Source organism: Sphaerodactylus townsendi, linkage group LG02 (genome assembly GCF_021028975.2).
Source record: "Sphaerodactylus townsendi isolate TG3544 linkage group LG02, MPM_Stown_v2.3, whole genome shotgun sequence".
Lineage (NCBI taxonomy): Eukaryota > Metazoa > Chordata > Lepidosauria > Squamata > Sphaerodactylidae > Sphaerodactylus > Sphaerodactylus townsendi.
The window spans coordinates 141,123,686-141,150,203 of record NC_059426.1 but is presented as its reverse complement, the minus strand read 5'-3'; the positions used below and the strand labels follow the sequence as shown (position 1 = coordinate 141,150,203).

The 26,518-nt window shown below is 42.0% G+C and overlaps 2 protein-coding genes across 2 annotated transcripts in view; one reads left to right on the top strand and one right to left on the bottom strand.

Annotated features, from left to right (window-relative positions):
* LIN52 (lin-52 DREAM MuvB core complex component) overlaps positions 1 to 12,241 on the bottom strand; it is a 63,989-nt gene extending 51,748 nt beyond the window's left edge. Inside the window, exons 1-5 of the mRNA XM_048484895.1 lie at positions 12,071 to 12,241; positions 10,490 to 10,564; positions 9,293 to 9,330; positions 8,375 to 8,441; positions 6,912 to 6,995 (exon numbers count right to left, since the gene is read on the bottom strand). Coding sequence (XP_048340852.1) covers positions 6,912 to 6,995; positions 8,375 to 8,441; positions 9,293 to 9,330; positions 10,490 to 10,564; positions 12,071 to 12,110 — 304 coding nt within the window. The 5' untranslated portion in view covers positions 12,111 to 12,241. The remainder of the gene's footprint in view (positions 1 to 6,911; positions 6,996 to 8,374; positions 8,442 to 9,292; positions 9,331 to 10,489; positions 10,565 to 12,070) is intronic.
* A 156-nt stretch (positions 12,242 to 12,397) lies between these two features.
* ALDH6A1 (aldehyde dehydrogenase 6 family member A1) lies at positions 12,398 to 26,420 on the top strand. The gene is made up of 12 exons (XM_048484881.1): positions 12,398 to 12,522; positions 13,589 to 13,645; positions 14,362 to 14,436; positions 16,522 to 16,683; positions 17,532 to 17,610; positions 18,236 to 18,538; positions 19,151 to 19,272; positions 20,570 to 20,759; positions 21,428 to 21,609; positions 23,448 to 23,627; positions 24,845 to 24,943; positions 25,216 to 26,420. Exons 1-12 carry the CDS (start codon positions 12,463 to 12,465, stop codon positions 25,318 to 25,320), a joined length of 1,614 nt encoding a protein of 537 aa, XP_048340838.1. The 5' UTR covers positions 12,398 to 12,462; the 3' UTR covers positions 25,321 to 26,420.
* Positions 26,421 to 26,518: the final 98 nt, after the last annotated feature.

Below are 26,518 nucleotides of genomic sequence, written 5' to 3'. Positions count from 1 at the left end.
GCACCAAACTTTACAGAGGAAAAAATATGCAACACAACATCTACCTGGAAGAGTAATCACATATACAATCAATGCAGATCAGACATAATGTTCAACTTGTGGTTTGGTCATGAGGACCAAGCCTTGGGCCATGTGAAATCATTCCACTATCTGTAAAACTCACACATCTTCTTTATCTTCCCAATTCATGGCAAACTATAATTTTTCATGACACTGAGTCAATAGGGCTGCTAGCTCTGCATTGGGAATATTGGGGAAATTGGGGGGTAGGACCTGAGGAGGGTGAGGTTTGGGGAAGGGAAGAACTTCAATGGGATATAAGTGCCATAAAATCCACCTTCTAAAACAGCCGTTTCTCCAGGTGAACTGATCTTGGTTGCCTGGAGATCAGTTGTAACCCCAGGAGATCTCCAACCACCACCTGAGGGCTGGCAACCCTACAAGCTAAGCAAACTATGGTTTGTGCAGTTATAGTCTCTACGCTAGAACTGAAAACCCAGTTCAAAGTGCTGTTTTCAATTTTGGTTTGGAGGCAAACTATGGTTTATCTACTTTGGATGTTATAGCAACACATGGCATCAATCAGAGACTTAAGGAACAATATTGAGCACATATGGGGAAGAAGGAATATGCAAGATCAAGATGCAGCCTTGACAGACAAACCATGCTTTGAGTGTCATACCTGACTCAAGCCAGTTAGACCTCATCTTTCTCTAGTAGCAAGGAAACTATAAGTGGAGTGATAAGATGATGGTACCCAATTACAGCAGGTGATCCCTTTCAGTTGTCAGCAGACTCTGCGAGGGACTGAAGCTCATTAAAGCAGCCCAAAAGGAAAACAATTTCAACCCCATGACCTGCAATTTCTACTAGTCTATAAATTAGCCATAAACCACCACCATTCCTCAGCATACTGCCTTCACAGTAATAATCATGGTTTGAATTTTAAAATCCTACCCGGTGAGTTGAAGACACTCTTTATCACCAGGGCAGGGAAGAAGAGAAAATAGTTGTCAATTCTTTACCCACCCCCATCCCCAGTTCTATAGTTCCCCATATCCTTATCCAACAGTAAACAGAAAAGTCTTCCAAAATGACAGAAAACCATATTGGTAATTTCTGCCATCATCGAGTTAAAATTTTTTCAATGTTTATGTGAATGCTAAAATTGTAAGATAATCCGGGACGCTGCAACAAAGAGCGCAAGAATCCACATAATGCCTATTATTTTAACATGTGTTATTTTATTAAGTTGATAGACTACTGTTTATCAAGAAGTGGCATGTACTTTTTTCCTAGGCAAGTGTGGTTCTTCCAATGTCTTATGAAGCAGCTTTCTTTTCTGACATACGTTGCTCTCCTCTCGCAAGACTTGGCTGCATGAAAACCATGGGCACTATTGCGGAGAAGTTCTGTCAATTTGGGACCAGCAGTAGTCCAGCAAAAAAACCAAACAAAACCTAGAACTAGGCAAAATCATTTAAAGTACTCCTGACCAGAGGCTGCTAACTGGCTATCCTGATCCATGACATTAGGCCTCACCTATAAGCACAATGCTGTATGCCTACTACCAGCATATACTAATTTAGCATCGTACAATTCCGTGAAGGTGATGGCAGAACCTTACCATAATAAAAATCATAAGCTTCATATGGAACCCCAAAGCCAATGTAGACCAGGACCTCAAACCAGAATGGCCAATTTCTGTATTCTCACAGATGGGTCTAGGGATCAGAAGTACAACTTATTATAAATGATTACACCACCCAGCAGTAAAAGCTTTCCAAGTACAGAGAACATGAGCTCAGACATAACCCAAGGTGTCATGCAAAACTCATGGGAGGCATGTAAGAGAAAAGCATGCAGCGAGGTGGAGAGCACCACAATGACAACAGTCCACTGGTGGACTTCAGACACACTTTTGGTAGACTGCTGCCACCATTCAAACTGGTATCAGACTTCCAGAAAAATTACCAACAATGACTGTGAGGTATATGCAACAATGAGCTCTCTTGCTCTGCAGAGCGTGGCATATCCACCTAATATCTAAGAAGACACAGCTCCAAAACAGAATAAGCCTTGCAACCATATTTGCTAAGTAATTTTCCAGCCATGGTAGAGGTCATATTACCTTTGCAATGGGTTTATTTCAGTTTGTGCATAAGTGATTTACACATACATGTGCCTTAAGCACTGGACTATTTTGTGACTGGGTTGTTTAAGTAGCCTAGGCATATGTTATTCTGGAATGAATCAGCTTCTAAGCAAAAATGGCAAAATTTAATAGTGCAAATGTGAAAACAATTCTATTGTACAGAATAGTATTCAGCTCCTTTTCAACGGTGACAAAAGCTAAAGCAGTCCTACTAGAAGGGACCCACTTCCCTTCCCTATATGTACCACAGGCCTGGTAACAGCTTCTGCCTTCTTTTGGCCTCCTAACACTTCATCTGCTTTAGAGATAATGCTCCTACACCACAGCTATGCTTAGGGTCCAACCTTTCCTGTTGCCAGGAGCTGTTCTACAGTCAAAATCTAGATTTCTGCTACCCACCTGCAAAAGAAAAAAACAACCTTTGCCTCCAAGCTCAAGTGCTTGCTGCTCTCTCATTCCTACACCTCTACTTACTGAACAAAATCACTCGTAAATCGAAAGATGTGCATTCAATGCTGCATTTAGTAATGAGCTCCAAGTTTCATGTCTCACTCATCAGTCACTTAAAAGGAGAAGAGTCTTTTTTGTGGCGGCTCCAGAACTTTGGGATACTCTCACTTTGAAGGATCACTTTGCTTTCCTCTGGAAAAAAACAAGTCTGTCAAACTTTTTTGGCGCCAAATACTCTTACATGCCTCCCATGAGTTTTGCATGACACCTTGGGTTATGTCTGAGCTTTAAAGGAGCTGAATACTATTATTGGTGTTACTTTTCACACTTAATTGCTAAAAATAATAGTTAAGTATGGGGTGCTGTGTGGTTTCCAGGCTGTATGGCCGTGTTCTAGCAGAACTGTTAGAACAAAGCCATACAGCCCAGAAACCCCACAGCACCCCAGTGATTCCGGCCGTGAAAGCCTTCGACAATAAATAAGTATACAAAAAAACCCTTTAACAAAGCCTTTTTTCAAGCTACCTTGGCAACTTTATTGAAATTATTTATAGAAATTACATTAAAATACATATAGAAAGGATCCTGATGATGCTGACCCAGATAGCATATTACATGTCAGTCATGCAAGCCTATTTTCCTATGACTTCTGGTTAGCAACCAGACATTAGTCAGGAACGTTCTAAGCTTCCAAGAATTGCCTCACAAACACATTAACAGTTTAACAATAGAAAATAGTTGTATATAGAATTATATATCTACAATTTAAAACTCAAATGAAACTCACAAGAATAATTTTCCAAATTTAAGAAGAAAACCAATTACCATACAAGTGTACATCAAAAAGCTGTAACAAGGGAACAAAAATATCTTTCATTCAAATTGCTATCCTAAATATTATAGATTAGCAATATCTTGAAAATTCAGTGTAGCACAAAATGAAAAATAATACCACAGTGGTAACATACAGACAAAACTAAACGGAGTACAGGAAAAAATAACAAAACATCACACCAGGCCATTCTGTCACTGAAAAGCACCAAGTAACTCTAGGAAGCCTTCTGCTGCCATCTACTGTTTATCAAGAAGTGGATCTTGCAACAACGGCAATAAACTGCTTCAAGAATGGTTTTATTATCTTGTACTATGGTAATACTTGTAGTATTTAATTTTTCATAAGTAATGTAACTTTGGGACACTTTTATTAAACATGATCTAGCTATATTTAAATTTCTTCCTATATTTACACCCATTAGCAGTTTCATAGTGAGTGGGAGTAAGACTTACTTCCCATCCAGACTGATAAGGCACACAAAAGAAGCCAGCAGTTTAACATAATGAGTGATACAGACATTTGAATGGCAGTCAGTCCTGTTACACAGCTCCCCAGCAGACTCAGTGCACTTCTAGCCAATCAGAAAAACACTGATCTAACAAACATGAAGTTGAACATCTATAGAAATGACCCCAGATTGTATTGCAGGAGTCTGTGTCACATTGGCAGAGAAGCATGAAAGAATTCAGAACAGATAATGAGGGTTGCTACTAAGGTAACTTACCTGCTGTCTTTCAGTAACTGTTGGTGCAACTTCCCATTATCTAGCTCTCTACAAGCCGATGTCTCAGATCTGATCTCCTCAACCTAGAAGCAGTCAGTTCCATGGATTTGACTGGACAGTTCCCCATGTGCAGCTCTTGGTGTTGGTGGTTTGTAATGTCTAGTAAGCTCTTGCTTTCTCCTTTCTTGGTCCTGGAGCTTCCACAGCCAGTCAAAGAGACACTTCTTTTCTGGAACCACCTTCTTGACTTCAGTTGCATCCATGAGTCAGCCAAACCGGACCAGGACCAAACTCTTTAAATTATTCAAATGCCATCTCCCCCATCCTTTAGGCTGATGTGGAAAACAGCATCAGCAAACTTCCAGACCCCATCCCTGTCACAGGGTGCCATAAGTGCGGAACAGGAATTGACATTAAAACAAGGCACTTCTCTTTTCCCAGAGACTTTAGGTCTCCATCTTGTATGTCAAAGGATGTTTGGGGGGTGGGGGGGAATGAGGTTGGAAGATTTACTTCTCCCATTGCCCAATATGTGCCTGACTGTGACTGAACAAAGGGACTAGCTAATCTCCACTGTCTCACCCTAAGGTGATTTACATCACAATTCAGATTTGGGGGTGGGGGAGTACATGGAGGTGGCCAGGGATGGCACCACACCACCTCCACAGGGGCTTCGAGTGGTGCAGAAAGAGGAAAAGGTTGAAATCCCTCCAGCCACCTGAATCACCTCATAGAACAAGCACAAAAGTGTGCCTTAAGTATGCAGTGCCAGAAGATGAAAGTCAGCTCCACTGCTGGGAACACCACCACCACCACCCCCCACTCCCCACACAGGCATCTGCTCTGACACCAGTGTAGCTCAGTGGGGACCTAGATTTCCAGGTATGCCTGCCATGGGGATGTAGGGCAACAGGATGCTGGGTTTTTGCTCCTCCTGCTGGCATGGATCACCTTTACATCAGCAGAGGTGGCAAATGCGTTGGCGCAACCCTCCGCCACTCTCACAGTACAATCCTCCTTTGTATCTGGATTGGGCTGCCCATCAGAACTCCTACCAAAGCAATTACCCAGTATTCAGGTAAAAACCTTGAACCCATTACAGCCATTAATCAGTAATCAGAATAATAGCCATCACATCCTGATAACTAATCAAGTCTCTCTTATCTTATTTTTGGAATTCTGGAACAGCAATCAATTCTTTGTCTTTGATCTTCCTGCCAGTTTATGACACATTGCCTCAAGTCTCATTTCTAACTATAAATACTACTCCTGTGGACATTTGTAGTGTGTGTATGTATGCATGCCTTGGATCCATGAACACCTCCCCACATTCATTTGGACCCCCTCGCCCTCTCCACTGCTGCTTTTGTTGAGACCCTTCTCTGCAAGATTTTTAATTATCATCCATCCCTGAATCTCTATTCTACTTCCTCCCTTTTTTCTGGTTTGTTCTTGTATGCTCTTTGTGTGTGTATGCTTGATTAAATATATATACACAACAACCTGAATTCTGACTTCAATCAAGGGTTATCAAATAAAAGAAAAAATGTGGCCTAGAAAGGTTTGTGATCTACGCTGTTGCCTATGCTATTTGCCCACCTTGTGTGTTATGCTCACTTTCCCTAGTCTGTCCTTACCTGTATCAGTGATCTGCACATTTTTAAACTTAGTTAAAAACTCTTTTCACACTGACTCAGAGAATCCTTGAATATCTATCATAAAACTTCCATATCTTGTGAAGAACCCTGGGACATACAGTTCACAGGAGACACTGGCAAACTGTTTTGGGCCTTGGTATCGCCTTCAGCCTCCCAACGAATGCTGCACCCCAGTATACACTCCAAATTCCTCCAAAGATGCACACTGCAGAATATGGATAGCAACAACCAAGCAGAATTTAGAGAAAACCTGTCATAAGCAATGCTCTCACTGAGGAGGGAAAGACGGAGCCTAAATCATAGGACCTATTCTTTCATAATAATTTCAAAAAACTGCTTTTTGAAGTAATATACAAGTAATGATATTAACGTTCCCAAGGAATGCATGCTACTCACGCATAGTCAGGATTATTGAGACTCTCTCTTGTAATACTAAATGAACAATCATGCCTCCTTTTCTGAAAATTTAAACCATACCTCTAAACTGCAGCAGCATGTCCAACTTTCAAGAGCAATAGGAAGAATAACCAAAAGGAATTTCTTAAAGGACTGGTGTCAATGCAATCAGCATCTGCAGAAAGCATCACTAATAGAAAATTTCTGTGGCCTAAGAAATCTCTGTAACTTGAAGATTCTAACAACCCATAAATCAACAACTACGTACAACAATAAATGCTTTGAAAGGTTATTTCTCTGTATGAGTTATCATCTGCTTTTATGACCCTTGACTTCAGTGCACAATTTGTAAGACACCATTTACAACTGGAATAAGTTAATCTAGGGACCATCAAGTGAGAGTTTCACTATTTGTTCATCAAGTTTGCTGTAAGAAAAGGGCAGAAAGGGTCACTATCACTCTTCAAGAATATGAAACACTGTTGACAGAGCACAAAAAAGATTTTACAAGCAATCAGAACAAACTGAAATGTGCAGTACTCACAATACCTTTTGCTAACACATACATGTCAAATAATCAGAATTTCCTTGTTGTAAATGTAAAGTTTTTCTGCAATGGCAGTCTCATAAAATTCACCATCCAAGTTACAACTTTTAAAACAGAATACATTCTAGCACTTATATAATACGTACATTCATCAAGTCCCAACTGATATGCCAGATTCTGTAGACCTCTGACCTTCTCCATTAGGTTAGCAGTTGTGAGACTCCCCAGCTCTAAAAAAAAGTATGGCTTAAGAGCAATTGCAGAGATGTGCAGTGCAATTTTAAACAAAATTACAACATTCTTCAGTCATTTTAGAAGGATGCAATTCTCCTTAGGTTTGCATGGAAAGAAATTTAGCAAAGATTTTCATGCTCTATCTTTAATATCATCCTTACATGCAAACTTATTTATTCCATTCCATTGTCCTGAAATACACCCCATCAAAATCTTCATATAGCATTGCACAGGCTCAATTAAATGGATATAGGTTTTCACACATTTTTATTTAGATGTTAATTCACAATGTTTTGGAATAAAGCTATAGACACAATAACTCACATTGTTTCAGATTCTCAATATAGTCAGTCTAAATATTCTGCCCAATCTAGATACACTGTGTGCAGTCTAAACTGAATTATAACTGATTTGAACAGCTCTTTCTTTTAAAAAATCAAACATTTAATCTTGACATTGAAGAATCCGGCAGACGATACAGGTTATCAAAACTAGGACAAAGAGGCTTAGAGACAGCGTCTACTCTAGAGCTGTGGCTATGCTAAACTCTGCGGCTTCATGTTGATGTGTTTGGGGCTGTGTAGGGATGGGTGGAGGAAGGGGAAAGTGAGGATGGGGTATGAGTTTGAAACTGTGTGCATCGAGGAATGCTGCTGTAAATTTCGTTGTGCGGGCACAATGACAATAAAATGCTTATGCTTAAGAAGCTAACAGTAATAATACCATAACAGTACACATTTTCAGTTAATTTTGCCACTACCAAATCAGAGTGGAAGGGGGGGGGGCAGACAGAACAAGCACACATCTGGGAAAAGTGAGGAAAATGAGAGTAGAGGGGATCCTTAAAAGAGGAAGTGGGAGCCAATATGGTGAGAAGGCTTTCCCTCCGCTGTAAGGTTCTCGGGTCCCCAACACATATTTTTTCCAAATATAGACAGATTCATAGGTTTTTCAGCCCAAGTTATGGAAGCTTAGTTGAGGAGTTCACTTCGTCTTTAACATGATTTATCCAGTATTTTTCAGAAGAATTTTGCATGACAGCTTTCTTATAAACACCAATATCTATTTAAGAGCATATGATGTGTACATCTCAGTGAAATCCATTAGACTCCAAAAGGCTCGGTGCAATGTCTTCACATTTTAGAATGTGATTTTTATAGACCATTTTAAGTGTCCTGCAAATTTCCTCACTAGGAGATGGAACTTGACTTTGGGAAGAATGAGCACAAGGTAGGGGAAATCCATCATTAATTTCTACGGCAAAACAGCAAAATAAAACCAACTCTTCCTGAGTCTTTTGAAAAGCAACACAGGCTTCACTAATACTAGTTATGTGATGTTTTTACAGAACACAGGCAAAAAGCAAACTACTCACCTTTCAACATATCAATGTCATCATTCTCTAACTCAGCCATCCATTTGGGAGGAGAACTGGTGATGGGCTATTTAATGAAAAAACAACATAATGAAAAATAATGATGACTTATTGCTTGGATAACTTGGAATTATCTGATATAACATGAGGCTTTTCACTACAAAACCACTATGGTTAGATACAGCATATATGCCCTGAACTAATATGTAAACAATAAAGATTGCTTAAGACATTGTAATGTTGGAGACAAAAAAAATCTAAGGTTGCCCACAAAATGTTAGTGTAACAAACTAACAGTGCTATTTTATATATATTACTCCAATACAAGCCCATTGGTTTCAGTGTGGTTTTAACTGTGTATAGGATTCTACTACAAGTAACTGTCAGTTTGCTTCACTTTAATGGAATGTCAAAATATCCTATTCTCACCCAAAGAATAGGGTTGGCCTTGGCAAAGAAGTGTAAATTCCTCTGAACCCATGATGTAGTTCACTCTTAGCCCTTTTCACTGAATGAGATGGCCTTCCCTGCTCTAAGAAAAAAAATTATCAAATTTGATAATCTCAGTAACAGTGGTAATTATTCATTCACACACATAACTATACTACACTAGAATGAGAATTATGAGTAAATTTATTTAACCCATTTATAAATCTTCAATGGGGACACAAGCACCTAACATCTTTCTCCTTTCCTCCATTTTATCCTCATAGCCCTGTAAAGTAGCTTAGGCTAAGAGAGTGGGACCAGCCCAAGGTCACCCAGCAAGCTTCCAGGCCATGGGTGGAAATCAGAACATAAGTCTGTTACTTGTAACCAATATACTGCACTAGCTCTCAAGTTTATATAAAATCCAGAAAGACAGGGAAAGGAGAGCAGAAAGAATCAAAAACTGAACTGCAATCCAATATTACTCACACTTTTAAAAGAAGCAGCAAATTCAGCAACACCTGGTACTGGAAACAAAAAAGATACAGTTATAGCAATATTTTATTCTATTATTCCGTATCTTTAAAAGGCTACTACTACTCAATCAGAAAAAGTCCTAAAGGCTTTCAGTTTAAATGATTACTCATATTAATTATAGACAATTTTACTATTTGTTACACTTATGCATTACTTCTGTGCACTGATCAGAAGTGATTTCTCTCCTAACGTATTTCCTCTGTTGTCACCAAGCTGGATTTTTCACTCAAAGCACAACCAACTCTCTCAATTCTGTGCTTAAATAAGAGTAAGTGTGCCTAAACTATAACTAAATTACTAGCATGAACAGACTTGTTTAGGTAAAGAGTAATACAGATGCAGCATTCTAAGAAGATACATAGTGTTCCATCCTGGATTTGAACCCAGCTTTGCATTAGAGACATACATCTGAGTGAGTTGCTTCATAAGTTGCAACATACTGGGTATGTTTGGCTGAACAGAAATTAATGAGCATGACTCTGTGAAGGAATGACCATCTTCATCCTTATGTGGTATTCCACAAACAATGTGCAAACAACAACAGTGAACTAGGTTTCTTTACTAAGAATGGCCTTTCCCTAAGCAACATCTATGTGAAGACACTACTAGTTAAGCCTTTTGGGGTCCCCAGGTTTTTGAACCTATGGGCACTTTTGGAATTCTTACACAGCAAGGTGGGGACAGCAATAAAATGGCTGACATAAAATGGCTACTGCAGGAGAAATTGCTGCTATGGCTTACTTTCAGTCCCAGAGTGAAGATCCTTGTGCTGTGTTGGCAGCTGCTGTTTTTAAATAACCACAAAGCTAATAAAATTTCCAGTGACCAATCAGAAAGAAGCCTTGCTGGGCAAAAGCCACACCTGGCTGCACTTGCCTTCTAAAAACATTTTGGTCGGCATGATGGGGCCCATGTGCACCACTTTGGGGACCCACACTTTTCATACTCAGTCATAAGAGCCCAGAGCTTGAACAGAGATTGAAAGGGGGAAAAAGGCTTTTCATGACAACTTACTTATTTTGTTGGTAAAGAGAGCTGGTAAATAATTCTCAGCATCTCCCTAACATCAGACTGCAAAGTCTGAGCACACCACAATCACCATATGGTTTCTACCCACAGTCCTGCAAGTCCCACTCAAGCACAACATACATTGCTCTGGCCAGAGGTCTGGTGAAGCCCGGTCCAACTTCTCAAAACTCAGCAGTGAGGCCTCCAAGTCTGCACCTGGAAGAACATCATGGATCCAATCATCATATTTAGAAGAACCATCTCCAAACCAATAATATATACTTCAATGGACCCTATTTACAGTTCCAGTAAAGAAACGGTGGATGTATGAAATGCAAAGCAGCAGAACAAGAATGTATTCAGAAATTCGGTGTATCTATCCAGGCTTGAATCCACCTTGTGTTCCAGTGAAAAAGGCAGACAATGAGTGACACTAATAACAGTCATTCCTTTATATGTTTGTGCATAAAAATTCCACCAACCGATTTCCTAAGTTTGCACTTAACAATACCACTAATATTTAAGGAGATTAGTTGGCCTAGATACCTCATGCTCTTTACAAAGTAGCTTAACAGTACAATTCTAAGAGAGTTACTCCACTCCAAGTCTGTTCAGTTCAATGGGTTTAGACTGGAGTAATTCTGTATAGGATTGCACAGTAACAGCTACAAATTACTTGTCTTAGCACTGCATATTTCTCCAGCATCTCTTTAACTGAAAAAATTATCTACTGCCTTTTAGATACTGCAAGACAGATTATTTCAAAATAAACTAACAGTAGAAGTAGAACTTTTCAGAAATGCTTATCAGCTCTGTGTGTGTTTGTGTGTAAGAGAGAAATGTGGATGGGCAATGATTTTGGGTGTGTGAATCAGGACGCTGTAATCATGTCCCTATTGTGGTCAGGAGTTAATGCTACAAGTATTTATTTGGGATAAAGAAGGAATTCCTGAGGCCACATGTGGTCTGAAACAGATGTCAACTGGGTTCCTCTAGTTTACTTAAACATCTCAACCAATAAGGCATACTCATTTAGGACTAAACCTCACTGAATCCTTTCTGACTTAGAAAACATACACACAATGAAAGAGCCAAGAAGACACATACCTGAACAAAAGGCACATACTGTAGTCCCCAAGTTTCCCTGCTAATTCACTCTGTGGTCAGAAAAGAACCAATGTTTCCAAGAATCTCACATTGAACAAGACCATAAATGCAGGCTTGGGACGAACAGCCTCCCAGCTCAACCCGCTCAGGGTCTGCTGAGAAGTGAGGCCCTCTACGACCAGCGCGGTTTGTACCTAGGCAAGTACATATAGGATTACAGCCCCTCAACTGCACATAAAGGTCCTCACAAAGAAGTCTCCGTGATTTCAAGGGGACTTACCACTAAGTAAACACACATTGAGATCTAGCGTTCATATACAGAAAGAAATGATAGTTTGAAAGCTGAGGTAGTGCAACGGACTTCAAACTGCAGATAAAAGATGCCATTACTCTCAAATCACCTACATGACCAATTGGAAGATCAGTACAGCATACGAACAGCTTTGTTCCTGGATTTGCAAAACATTTTTAAACGGAAGAAAGTTTTAAAATGTGGTTCGCTCCACTATTGTTAGCCATTCCAACACCACATTCCACTGCACGCGTCGACCAAGTCTACACTTTAGCCAGTTTACCGGTCACTAAGAGCCACAAATGCTACTAAGAATCCCTTACCCATTTCACCTTCTGTAGAGACGGCCATCTTGCCCGTCATGTGACATCCAACGGCAGCCTCTAGCTACAATCTAAACACACGACGCACAACCCAACCTCCACTTTGCTACCCCGCGGCCCCGAGACTCCAGCGACCGAGGCCCTGGGGAAGAGAACTATCCAATAAAACTCTATCTGGAGGGGGCGTTTACGCATGAATAGCCAATGGCAATCTGGAAACGACGGGGAGTTGCGAGATGGGCGGGGAAAGCGAAACTTGACGAGCTCAATATCCGATTGGCTTGCTAAGCTTTGAATGGGCGGAGCTGGAGTTTGGATCCTGGTGCTATTGGTCGGCTGGCAGAGGGACCGATTATTGAGCTGGCTCGGTCGGGGGTGGGGCTCTGAGCAGCATGGCGGTGGTGGCAGCTCTCTTTCGGGCTTCCCAGGGAGGGCGGCGCGTCTGGCTCAGGGTGAGATTGCGCGACAGGGATGCAGCGGCTCGGGGACCGGGGATCGCGTACTTGAGTGGTTCGGCTCTCTGTCAGATGAGCGGACGACGATCTCGGAACTCTGTGCCTCTTCCGCGCCGCTTCGTGCACTGCTTTCTGGGCTACGCGGGCGCGATGCGTCTGTCCCACGCGTCACATCGCCTGCAGAAGAGAGAAGCGCCTGGTCCGCACACGGCGCAGCTTGTGCTGAATGGCCCTGCGCCTCCTCTAAGTCTTGCAGAAAGGCGCTCCTGTCAGCCCCCCTGGCAAGGATTGCTGTGAATGTTAAATGGAGGCGCGTGTGCCACCCTAAGCTCTGTGGAGGAAGGGTAGGGTTCTCTGCAAGATTTCTAGCGGTCACTGCGTGGTTAGGGGAAGGGCTGCACTGAGCCTTTAGTTGACTGGGGATGTTGGTGGAGGATCTCCGGCAGCCGGATCAAGTACAGGTGCCCGGCCAGGAGCATGGGGTTTGGGGCGCCGCTTGGTGTTGACTGAGCTAGCGGCTGCCGTCAGCCCTCGCGGAGCTGCCAGCTGGCTCACCAGCTTGCTCCCGATCTCCTTTAACAGTCCTTTCTAACTTTTTAAAAAATCCGCTGGTGGGCTGCAGTTTTACCTTCAGTCTACTTATGCTTTGCAAGAATGTTATTGAAAAACACGATTTTATTGTACTATTGCTGTAAACGTTAATTGGGCTGATGTTTTACTGTGCTGGTCTAGGTATTCAATAAACTGAACTATATGTTATTGAAATCGTGGGATTTATTCCTTGGATAAGTGTGATTAGGAAAAATTGCTGCCTTTGTAGCTGACCTATGTGATCATGAGGCAAGAGCTAGACCTGTTTTTGTGATGTATTCCTTTCCTTCACATGGAAGAGTTCAGCTGTATAAAATCATCCCAGAAATATTTGCAATGCATGCACTGATTTTTGCAGAGCAAACTGTGTCTTGTAGAACTAACACATAGATCATAGGATTTAACCAGCTCTGAGTTTTGAAAACATCCTTTAAAATATAGTTGCTCTGTCTTACTTCTTTTCTATTTGTAGATCCCTGGAAAGGTGACACTCACCCGGCATTCCTTATCCTTCTCATCTTCTTCAGTGGTAAGCTGTGCTTACATAACACAGTGGGAATAAATAAAGAAGGAAGAAATGGAAATTACTCTTTTTGAAAGCTTTTTTCCACATTGTGTTCTTCATGGTTAATGGTGGAGTGAATGATTCTGGTCAGCTCTGACTGAAAGATTACTACAGGCAAATCGGGCTTCCTACCTGGGGGGAACTGGGTGAGGGAACTTTTGGTGGGAGGAAAGACTGAGAACCGGGGGGGGGGGGTAAGAAGACTGGGCAGGTGGGCAAAGAGAGGGCAGGAAGGATGTGCAGGTATTTTAACACCTCCAGGCAGAAAAATCAGGCATGCAGGTAGGCAAGAGGAAGGAAGGGCAGAAAGACCAGACAAGTATTGAAGGGGATGGGAAATTGGAGTTAGAGCATTTCGGGTAGGTGGTAAAAGGGATTTCAACACCCTATCGTTCACTTTTCTGTATTTTCTCATTTATTCCTGCCTGTGTGCAGTGGCGTAAAGCCAAGGGGACAGAGGTTTGCGCAACACACCAGGTGTGTGCAGGGGCATGGCAGGGGCGCGGGGCGCACGCATGCCCCGGGTGCAGTTTCCCCTCGCTCCAGCCCTGCCTGTGTGACCTTCTCTTCCTTTTGTTGTCTATTTTGGGTCAAATTTGTCTTCTAATCTACATGGCGTTCTAAAAATAACTGTTGCACTTGGGTAATGGAGCCACTGACCAATGCATTGTTTTTCACAGCCAACAACCAAACTATTCATTGATGGCAAGTTTGTTGAGTCCAAAAGCAATGAATGGATTGATATACATAATCCAGTAAGTGAAGCAGATTTTTTTCATTCTTAAAAAAGACTGTATAGTTGACAATGTTAAAAGACGCATTTTAAAAAAGAAAACTTAGAATTGCATTGTAGATCTGTATTAACACGAGCATGAAAGCTTTTACTTCCTCCATTGACATCAGGTCCTTGAAATTCTTGACAGACAGATATTTGATTCTGCTTTTAATTTTTATGCAAACAGTAAATAAATAAGTTTTTGGCTGGAATTTTGGCACTCTTTCCTATATGTTCAAGGCTACTTCAGCAAGCCATATGTTAAATGGATGTATCTGTGGAAGTAGGTTTATAGTCTGCGAATGTTTATTGAGCATTAATTCTGTTAACTTTTTTGTTACTAGACATCTGCAATGGATTAATATAACTAGTCCACTGGAATTTGGAGTCCGTCCGTTCATGAAACTACCCTTCTTACTATACTGTGTAGCCTTTCTGCAAGGGGCAGAGTGGTATTTTTCAGACAGGGGCTTAGGGCTTCCTGAGGGTACACAAAGATAGAATGGAAATTTAACTGATGGTTGGCAACCTAAACATTTGGCAAGTCAGAATAAAATACTTGCTGTTGTGAGTTTCTTGGCTGTGTGGCCCTGCTCTGGTAGTATTTGCTTCTAACATTTCACCTGCATCTATGACTAGCATCTTTAGACATATCTCTGAAGATGCTGGCCATAGATGCGGGCAAAACATTGGAAGCAAAATCTACCAGACCATGGCCACACCACCTGGAAAACCTACAACAGCCAGTTGGTTCTGGTCATGAAAGCCCTCAACAATATACAGAACAAAATATTTCAGTTATTTGCTTTGGTGAGTCCCAATTCAACAGTTGCTAAAATCTTTGATGATTAAGCTGCCCAATTATGTCTCACTGTCCCATGAGAGAGTGGTGTGGATGTGTGCCTATCTCTGAAGAACATCAAAGAGGGAAGGTTAAATTAGAGAGGGAAAGAGAATGCAAGGAGGAGGCATGCATATCTGAGAAGGGGAGTTATGGTGGGTACATGGAGAAATGGAGGGGGGCTGGCAGGAGCCAGAGAACCAGGTTGTCTGGAAGAGGGGCTTTGTGGAAGACAAAGGGAGGCTCCATGGCAAAACACTGTCAGATCAATGGAGGGAATGAGCATGGAGATCAGGGCCATAGCAGGAAAGCTAGAAAGGTTCAGAAAAGGGGAGAAATTAGATTATATCTACCAGTCTTGAAAAGCATATGTTGTCTCCTTAGTGGCAGAGGTAGGCTTAGTGGGGAAGCCTGACTAGAAGTGTATGACTGAATCCCAGACAATTCTTATCTCTGAGGGGTGTCCTGTGGTAGTGGAGTCAAATATTTTATTTGATAGTGCAGGTGGAAAACTCTTATTTCCTTGGCTAATAACTGTTTAGGACAAAGATATTTGTGACCTGATACTTGTGACTTGTGATCTGAAAAAGTGTGCTGATATCCTCATTAGCTCAAAAATAGTGATTGGCTATTTGCTTACAGAGGTGTTGAAACTCAAGTCCAGGAGATGGATTTTTGACTTTATAATTGGCTAGTGAAAAGAAACCAAATAATTTGATGCATTAGACATTGTTCTAAGAATCCATTTAGTTCTAATGAAGGTCCTTTGTCACAAACATGGGTTTTGCACGTGGAATCTGAAATTATCTCAGCTAACCAAGATGCTTGCTTTTAAGATGAACCTTCTTACCAAAGGGAGTCTCCCTTCACTGTTGATTTCTTTTGAGACTGGGTCTGATCTATGAGGCCTCTTCCCCAGGCCTACTGGGTCTAAAAGTGAGTGTGTATGAGAAGGTGTGCCTGTAGCTCAGGGGTAGGGAACCTGCGGCTCTCCAGATGTTCAGGAACTACAATTCCCATCAGCCTCTGTCAGCATGGCCAATTGGCCATGCTGGTAGGGGCTGATGGGAATTGTAGTTCCTGAACATCTGGAGAGCCGCAGGTTCCCTACCCCTGCTGTAGCTGCTTCCTTTTCTGTGTTCTGGGGTTGCCTCACTTAACAGATGATGCTATAGGTGTCCTGGCATAGCAAATGACAGTCTCATTGATTTGCTGTCCTAATAGGCCACCAATGAAGTGGTTGGTCGTGTCCCAAAAACTACACAGAGTGAGATGGAAGCAGCTGTAGCCTCGTGCAAAAAATCCTTGCGGAATTGGTCAGAGACATCTATTTTGAGCCGACAGCAAGTCTTTCTGCGATACCAGCAGCTCATCAAAGACAATTTGGTGAGGAACCTGAAGCAGTTCTTAAATCAGTTGGCATCAAATTATAATGTTACAAGTTTTCCCACAGATTCATTGTAAGACAAGCAAACAGAAAGGTTGCAAATCACTTTATGCTTTTAATTAAAATAACTAATACTGGTTGCTTCTTATTTATTTGGGAAATATGTGCCTCCTTTGCAGAACCTATGATCGATAAAACAACACTAACAAAACATTAAACTGTGTCAAGCCAATGCAGTCAGCCCCATTAGAACATATCTGAACTTTAAAATAACTCAAAATAAACAAAGGCATTATAGCCTTCATAGAAATATATCTGAGTGTCTGCGGTATTTGTTTGCCAGCTAAATTTTTTCCCCAAGAAGTTTTGGTAAGGGATGGAAGAGTTTTTTTGTTTTGTGAACATGAAGGTGATGAGCTTTCGCCTAACCAGTCATGTGGCTTTACAGTTGCCTCTTCTGCTTGCCGTCAGTATTCCAGAAAGCCAGTTCAGTGCAATAGCTGATGATAGCAAGGTTGAGACCATGGGACAGTCACCCTTTCTCAGCCTAACCTCTCTCACAGGGTTGTGTGGATAAAATGGAGGCAGGAGACTGAAGTAACCCACTTTAGATCTCAGTTCCCAAGATGAATAGTCTCTATGACCCGTTCATGCTTAAAACTAGGGTTGTGGAAGGAAACACCTTGCCGAACACCATGATTGTGCGAGTTATCTATTCTTCGTTGTACAATGACAATGTGTCCTGTCTCCTGCTGTTTATTTTCATGCATGTGGTAAGGACACCTCTGTGTTCACCTTTGTTGAGATGCCCTTTCTGTATCTTCTTGGCTTCTCTTTTTATGTCTAGAAAGAAATTTCAAAACTCATCACATTGGAGCAAGGGAAGACCCTGGCTGATGCTGAGGGAGATGTGTTCCGAGGCCTCCGTAAGCTTCTTGCCTCTAGTTGTACATGGATAACAGCTTTCACGGGCTGAGGGAAGAGTGGAAGGTTGCTGAGCTAAAATTCTATGACTTTAGAAGTATAGCCTTCTTAAGAGTTTTCCTGACAAATTACACACAGTTCTCTTTTCTTTTGGCCTTTAAACCTTCTTTTCATCACTTTGCATTTTTTCAGTTTAGGCATTGATGTACTGAGATGTTTGTTTTCCTTTTTTTTTTGCCTGCTCAGATAATAATGGCCCCTTCCGCACACGCAAAATAATGCGTTTTCAAACCACTTTCACAACTGTTTGCAAGTGGATTTTGCCATTCCGCACAGCTTCAGAGAGCACGGAAAGCAGTTTGAAAGTGCATTATTCTGCATGTGCGGAATGAGCCAATGATAACATCTCTTATAGTATATTGCTGTTAGCATAGTGTATGTGTCTGTTAAAAAAGTTCATGCTCTGAGTAGAAGTGTTTCTCAACAGTTGGCTGAATATTAAGTGCTTATGGACTGTGGTAGCTGCAGTTAAGCTGGAGATGATAAGCAAGTCATAACAATGTTGAAGAAAAGGTGTTTGGAGACTAAGTAGAAGGAACTCTTAGAAGCGCCTTTTCTCTGTTGCAGAGGTCGTTGAACATGCTTGCAGTGTGACATCCCTCATGTTGGGTGAGACCCTTCCCTCCATCACTAAAGATATGGACACTTATACCTATCGCTTGCCTCTGGGAGTGTGTGCAGGCATTGCACCGTTCAATTTCCCAGCCATGATTCCTCTTTGGATGTTCCCCATGGCTATGGTGTGTGGCAACACGTTCTTGATGAAGCCTTCAGAACGTGTGCCGGGAGCCCTCATGTTCCTTGCCAAGCTGCTGCAGGACGCTGGTGCCCCAGATGGAACGCTAAACATCATCCATGGGCAACATGAAGGTAATTGCAAGACATGCATTCATAGTCTTGGGGATTCCTTTATATAGACAGGAGGGGATTGAGGAGGATGCTGTTGGGCAAAGAGACATAAGTTCCTCACCCAAGATGTGTTTTATTTTGGGGGTGGGGTGGCGGGGAGGTTAAAACAGTTATAGTTTGCTTCTCCCAGCAGTAGCAACACAAGGACAGAGTCCTGGAAAAGTAGGTATTGCATCCCATTCAAAAAGCTATGACCCCTTCTCATGTAGTGATTAACAAGTTCAAAATATGTCCCCCCTCCCATTTTTTTACTTGTGTATTTTAAAACACTGATCCAGATGAGTTTTTTTAAAAAAGCATGCCACTGCAAAGTTTTTTGGGGGGAGCTTTTCTTTGCAAATAGTAATCTACATGAAGAAAATATGATCATTCAACAGATGGTGGTGTGGGAGCTAGAAGAGTACAGGGGTAGTGTTCATGAAGTCGAGTCATCTCATCCGGACAGAGTTTCTGGCTTTGAGAAATTCATTGAGGACACCTTGGATGCTTGAGATATGGGTGGATGAAGAAGCAATCTGCTTGTTTGTTCAAAAATGTGATCACTCCATGTTCTGCTTTGTTTTGTTTTTTCAGCTGTAAATTTTATTTGCGACCATCCTGATATCAAAGCCATCAGCTTTGTGGGATCTAATCAGGCTGGAGAACATATCTATGAAAGGGGTTCGAAGAATGGCAAGAGGGTCCAGGCCAATATGGTAAAAGCATGGCAAATAAAGAACTACTTAGATCTTTGTTGAGGAAATCTGTTGACTGTCATATGAAAACTTTTGGATATTGGTAACTTTATTGTTTTGAAACTACATAGAAATAACATTTGATGTGATTGCTTTCTCAGTCGTCATATGGAAAAAGCATATATACATTTTAAAGCAGAACATTTCAAAAAATAACAAAGTTTTCTGCCAAGTACAAGTATCATTTTGGTGAAAGCAACATATTTACTGGGACTTTGTTATGAGCTAGCTTGGCCCATGCGGAATACGCCACAGACAGATAGCAATTGCTAGGAATTAATCCTGAAGTGCATCAGGATGGTATTGGGAGGGAAGGAGAGGTTTCTTCAGCTTCATCCCCTGCATCATTTCACCCCCTGTAACAGTTCCAAGCATTATTTGCCTTATTAGAGACAAACATGTATGCAAATTAGTACATGTGTAATATACCCCCCCACCCCTGCCAGTGGGGAAGAACAGCCCAAGCCCTTTTGGATCAGGAAAACTGCATGGGTTGGAAGGCTGAATCCCTTTCCACTGCCCTGGTACCACAGTCCCAATCCACACCAGGCCCTGGTACAGGGGCGGAGCAAGGGGGAACTGTTCCCGGTGCACGCATACGCCCTGCGCCCCTGCTGCCAAGGCCCCTGCCCCAAAATGCCCCTGCCCGGCCCCATTGGTGCTATGCCACTGCCCTGGTATGCTTGGGAACTTATGTCTGCATACTGCAGATTATCATGTGTCACAATCAGTTCTCCACAAGATGCACCACCTCAAAGGCTGCAGAAGCAAAGTCCTCCAGAGAGTTTGTACATGTCATGTCAATCAAACAATTTTCATTTCATTATCTTGCAAACCACAGCTATTATTCAAAACAATGTATAAAAGGCAGATTTTCAGTTTTTTCTATGCAAAGGCAGCCCACCCTACCACTTGAAAAGCCCTCAGAAAAGTTAGAGATGCGGAACAGCACACCAGAAAGAAAAGCTGGCTGCCCCACATCTATCACTGGAATGCAGAAGTGCGTAGTGTATATACGCTTATAAATATGGATTACTGGTGATTATATTCAAGGGAAAGGCAGGAGGCCAATGGGACCACTAACAATTCAGATCATTTTTGTACATCAGCCTTCAGAAATGGTGATCAGCGCAGAATTGAAGCATATCTGTTTCCACTGTATCTTGTATTGGTGCATGTATCAACCCTTCTTTATCCCTGATGAGTTGGAGACAATTAAGGCAATTATGATTTGAAGAATTGTGTTCCCTTCTTTTAGGGCGCTAAGAACCATGGAGTGGTGATGCCAGATGCCAATAAAGAGAACACCTTGAATCAGTTAGTGGGAGCAGCTTTTGGAGCAGCCGGACAACGTTGCATGGCACTGTCTACAGCAATCTTGGTAGGAGAAGCTCAGAAATGGCTGCCAGAACTTGTGACGAGAGCTAAGAATCTGAGAGTTAATGCAGGTATTGATCTGTATGTTATATAATAAAAATTGTGAAATAGTGTCATTTAATAGCTCCTGGAGCATCAAAATGGTCTGTAATAAGTGGGTTTTGCAAATTAATTAAATTGTATATTTGCCATTTTATGAAACTTTTCTTTAGGGATGATTTCTGCTTGTTGATAATGTAATGAGGTCCCCAGAATTCCCCTTTGTTTAACAGTGTAACAACAGTCTCATTAGAACTCATTGCATTGTGCTAACTGCATAGCTGAACAGTCAATTCCATTGAAAGCGATTTTGAATACATGGTGCTGTTTAGTTGTTTCAAACAGAGCTTCTGAATTGTGGATGATCTAAGGTAAGGGTCTTGTTCTTATTTGTGCAGATGGAAAGGCTTCCTTTTGAAAGGATGCAGCTTGTATCATATAACAAGTTGTTCATTCATTTATTTTAAAGCCTGCCTTTCTCTACATGGGGACCAAAGGTGGCTTACATTGTTTTCTTGTCCGCCAACTTATCTTTACAACAACCCAGTGAGATATGTTGAGAGTGTGTGACTAGCCCAAGATCATTGGGTAAGGTTCCATGGCTAGAATAGGTTCTCTGAGTTCCTCGTTTGACACTCACTGCTGGCTCTATTCTATTGCCACAGGTTAAAATTTGAAGAGCCTTCTTATTTTATTGTAGGAGACCAACCTGGAGCAGATCTTGGGCCTTTGATCAGTCCCAAGGCAAAGGAACGTGTCTGTCAGCTCATTGACAGTGGTGTGAAGGAAGGGGCTAGCATTCTTCTTGACGGACGAAACGTTCGAGTGAAAGGTTTTGAAAATGGCAATTTTGTTGGACCGACTATACTGTCTAAAGTCAAGGTGAGTTGCTGCTGTCATGGATGAGAGCGGTGTGGGGGGTGTTTCACCTTAGGAAAAGACAGGCATTTATTGAGACTGACCAGTGTCTGTGGCAACTAGCCTAGGAAACTTCATCTTGCTAGATAGGCATGGTGTTCACAGCCAGGGGTAAAAATATTTATCCCTTTGATATACCAGCCCCTCTGTTAGCTGAATAAGTGTTGATTGGCCTGGGCATTCAGAACCCAAGGTACAGACTGGATAAGACCTTTTGACACATTGGAGGGAGAACTGAAAAGGAACAGATCTTTATGCACGTAACCATTTGAATCTCCCAGTTGGAAAGCAAGATCAAATGTTCAGGTATTGTCTTTTTTATTTTAAGTCTCTGCACTGTAGTTATGCAACCTTTATGTTTTCTGGAGATGCGTCAGTAGAATAAAACCTGCATTTGTTTAAGATATAAAAAGAGTCAAAACTGACTAGTTCCTACCTGTGTGCCCTGGCTGTGGTCAGGATTACCAAAGAACCTTATTTGATGGTCCTCTTGTCATTCAACTGAGGGAGTGGTAGATAAAACCTGGAGGTTGTGGCAGTTAAAGAGGGGATGCTCCCCAAATAAAAGGCTGTTTCCGCACGGGGGAAAAACAACGCCCCAGGGACAGAAAAAAAACAGTCCCTGGGGCACTGTTCGCACGCAGCAGCGCCGTCCTGGCTCCCCTGAAGTAGCGCGAAGATGCAGCTTCCAAAACTCGCTTGGGGGGCAAGTTTTTTGGAATACACCGGTTGCCACCCATTGCTGAGCGAACAGCAGTGGGTGGAAGCCGGCGTATTCCCATGGTGCTCCCGAATATCTGCCTACCTTTTCCCTGTTTTGTGTTGCTCTGAGGAGGGAAGGGGACACGCCTCCTTGCCTCCATCGCTTCAACTGTCGCTCTGGCCAGGGTGTGTGTCCCCTGACCTACTCAGAGCGATGGAAGGCAGGGAAAAGGTAGGCAGCTGTTTGGGGGGCTGCGCGACTGTGCGGAGTGTGCTCCGCCAGCCGCACAGCCTGTGGGGTCGTTCGTGTGAACGGCCCCAAGGCTTGCATCGGCATCAATCATGCCAATGCAAGCCCGCAAGCCTGGCTGTGTGGAAACAGCCAAACAAAATGGGAAGGGTAAGGAATTTTTACTGAGGAGAGTGAGTTTGCCTGACTTTCCCCCTAATTTCTGATAGTGGCTTATCGGGCATAGGGATGGATGTATTCATCTCATGTCAGGTATAAAGAAATTAAAAACTTAAGGAATGGAAAAGTTGTCTATTTTAGGATGGACCTTCCTTTCATCCTCAATGGACTGAGGTCAAAATGTGGTTTCTTAGTCTATGGTGAAATGCTGGAAATGGCATGGTGTTCAGTTACTGAATTAGGTTGTTCTTAAATTAACAGACGGCTAACAGCATTCTCATAGTGGCTGGTGAATATACTGAATCTGAGAGATAATGAAGTCTTCTACATAGGAGTAATTTCCATTCGCCTCAGTGGGGTTTATTTTGAAGTAACCATATATAGTATTGTAAATGCCTTACGACAATTTTAGGAATATAGGTTAAACTGTGAGATAGTGACTTCCCATGGGGAGCGATTGAACTGAGTGCTTGAGTTGGGACCTGAATGTGAACTTCCCACATCTGAACCAGCCTATGACCAGTTCACCACTTAATATTACAAACAGTGCAGTGTAGCATCAAATAGTAGCCCTTGTTTGAAAAGGTACAGAAAGGCATTCCTGCATTGATGGTCTTAGGAATATGAATTCAGGATTTGTATAGTATCTTCCTTTTGTGCTGTGCAATACAAACTGTTTTTGCTTTGGTAGCCTAACATGACCTGCTATAAGGAGGAAATTTTTGGGCCGGTCCTAGTAGTTCTGGAAGCAGATACTCTGGATGAAGCAATCGAAATCATAAATGACAATCCCTATGGGAACGGAACTGCAATTTTTACCACTAATGGTGCCACTGCTCGGAAATACTCTCATTTAGTGGATGTTGGGCAGGTATGTAAAGGCTGGTTTTTCATGTCCAAAGAACTTGATCTTGTTTGAGATTCTGAGACACAGGCTGTTTCCACACGGGCGGAATTCAGTGACCCCGGGACACTAAAAACAGCGTCCCTGGGGAGGGGTTCGTATGGCCACCACTGCTGCATCGCAGCGGCCTAGCAAACCCCGAGCGGCGTGAAGCCGCTGTTTCCGAACTTCACTCCCTGGGCGACGTATTTCAGAAACAGCGGCTTCCAGCTGCTGCCGTGCGAATGGCAGCGGCTGGAAGGCGCCATCCTCCCCCCTTCCCGAACACCTTACTTTCCCTCCGACCTTACGGCGCGTTGTCCAGGCCTGGGGACACGCCCCCCCCCCGCGACTCCAGAGCTGTCGCGCAGGGCAGGGGGCGTGTCTCCTGGCCTGGGTAATCTTAGCAGGAAGGTCGAGGGACAGGTAAGGTATTCTGGCTTAATCAGTCAAGAGCTTACTGCACTGTTCTTCCCTGCTCTTCCTACCAGGGACCGTTCATGTGAACGGGTCCGAAGTTGGCATCATATACGCCGACACACCCCCTGAGCGTGGCCGTGCAGAAATGGCCTCAGTCATAATTTTTGAGTGTCATAGTCATCAAAAAGCTTTATGAGAGCTGCTGCCAATCAGAAAAAAATAATACTGGGCTAGGAGGACCCGATTGGTCTGACTCATTGTAAAGTAGCTTAATATATTTAAGCTGTTCCAAGAGCTTAGCTGTGGACAGCAGAATTTCCCACATCAAACCCTAACCCACTAACCCTTGTACTAGACTGGCTCCCTCTAGCCTTATGAGTGTTAACTATTTTATTTTTAAAGAGTAGTCATGTTAGTCTGCAGTAGAACAGCTAGATTCTAATCCAGTAGCACCTTAGATTCAGGTTATAAGCTTTTGAGAATCAGAGCTCCCTTAATCAGATACCAAGGGAGCTTTAACTCTTGAAAGCTTGTACCCTGAACATTTTGTTGGTTTTTAAGGTGCTACTGTTCAAATCTACTTATTTTATTAATGATGAGCTAAGATGGCAAAAAATTGTTCAGTGATTGTTTAATGAGTCCAAGGAAGAACATGGATTTGAACTTGGGTTGCTTTAGATCCTAGTTGAACTTTATTTAGTTCTCCTCTGTCTCTGGCTGCTGATTACCATATTTTGTACGCTTGATTTGTTATATAGTACTGTTCTTGGCTTGGCTCCATCTAGGTTGGTGTGAATGTTCCAATTCCAGTGCCTTTACCAATGTTCTCCTTTACTGGCTCCCGTGGATCGTTCAGAGGAGATACCAATTTCTATGGTAAACAGGTAAGGTGTTCGTTTGTTTTTAAACATAATTGTTTCCTTCCTTGCCCCCAGATGACTTGCTACAGCCAGTGTTCATACAAAGACTTCTGGGAGGTGGACACTAGGAAGGGAAATTGCTAGGTTGCTAAGTGTTGAAGAAAAAATAGTCACATTATCAGGAAGAACTCCTGAGTAGAAAAGTCACTTGTCTCAGGGTAAGGGGGAATTACCTTTGATAAACTCCTTGGATCTGTAAGGCTCATTCTCTAACATGTCCTTCATTCTTTCTTCAGGGGGTGCAGTTTTACACACAATTGAAGACAATCACGTCTCAGTGGAAAGAAGAAGATGCTACTGTTGCCAGGCCTGCTGTAGTTATGCCAACCATGGGGAACTAAAGTAGTTTATTGGTCAGAGGCACTGTTCTGAGTGCATTCTTTATCTCCTACAGTGCAGGCTGCTCCCAGATACTCCGTTTTAGTCTCGCCATCATCATTTCAGGACCTTCATTTGAAATCAAATTGGCTCTGAGCCTTTAACTCCAAGTCTAGTTTTTTTCATCTATGCAATAAATAACCAAGCTCCATTTTTCTTATGAGATTCTCTTGTGTCAACAGTCACACAAAAGTAGGATTAGCTTCTTCTGTCCACTTCATTTCACAAGTGCTGAAATTAAAGTTCTGTTTTCCACGGAATGTTAACATTTTTCAGTACCAGTTTCTTCAGGTGCTCTGTTCACATCTGTTGACTCCTGCTTCTGTAAAAATCCAAATAATCTTTTTGTCCTCTTAAAGAACAGAGCAATATATTTTGGGAAAGGCAAAATTGACCAGACCTTAACTTTAATGATTAGTGTTCAAGACTTTAATGCACAGAAAATCTGTGTATGAAACTCTTCTTTCACTTGAGAATTTAGTCCACCATGCATGTAAAGCAAGGTGAAAACTTGATTGTGAAATAAATGTCCTCTGTCTTTCAGAACGATGTGCCTACATACTATTAATGTTGTTGAAATTAGAATGCTGTATATTTCTGCTTTTCAATTCTCCAAATCCTCCCAGAAGCAATAGATTGCCTCCTTAATACCTAACAGGTATTGAGGTAGAGGTATTACTTTCCATTGCTAAAACAAATGGAAATGGAGGACTTTCTGTAACAACAACTCTTTTAACCTACATTACAGATGGAGATCTTGGATAGTGGTGTTTTATATGCAGATTAAACTGTGACTGGTTCAGCCATGGGTTGACATACTTTTTTGCTTTTTAATTTCTCTGATGGGGTAACAACTGACTAACAATACAATATATCCTTCAGTTTGAAAATCATGCTATTGACTTTGTTTTATCTAATCCAGCAATGGATGAGCTGCTTTTGGATTCTACCCTTTTACAACTAGCAAGCACTTGAAAATGCAGTTTATCTAATTATTTTATCTATACTAGAAGGGGTTCTGATGATGGTGTTAATCATGAATAAACAATTATTATATTCAGAATCCTCTGGTTTTTCTTTGACACAACTGATTTCAGTAATTAAGGCACAAATCTGTTGGACTGTGGCTGTTGTCCCTTACCAGTACATTTTCTTCCTTCA

Coding starts and splice junctions, on each gene's coding strand:
- ALDH6A1 (XM_048484881.1), top strand. CDS start 12,463: ATGGCGGTGGTGGCAGCTCTCTTTCGGGCTTCCCAGGGAGGGCGGCGC. Junction 14,437..16,521: donor GGATTGATATACATAATCCA/GTAAGTGAAGCA, acceptor CTGTCCTAATAG/GCCACCAATGAAGTGGTTGG. Junction 20,760..21,427: donor GAATCTGAGAGTTAATGCAG/GTATTGATCTGT, acceptor ATTTTATTGTAG/GAGACCAACCTGGAGCAGAT.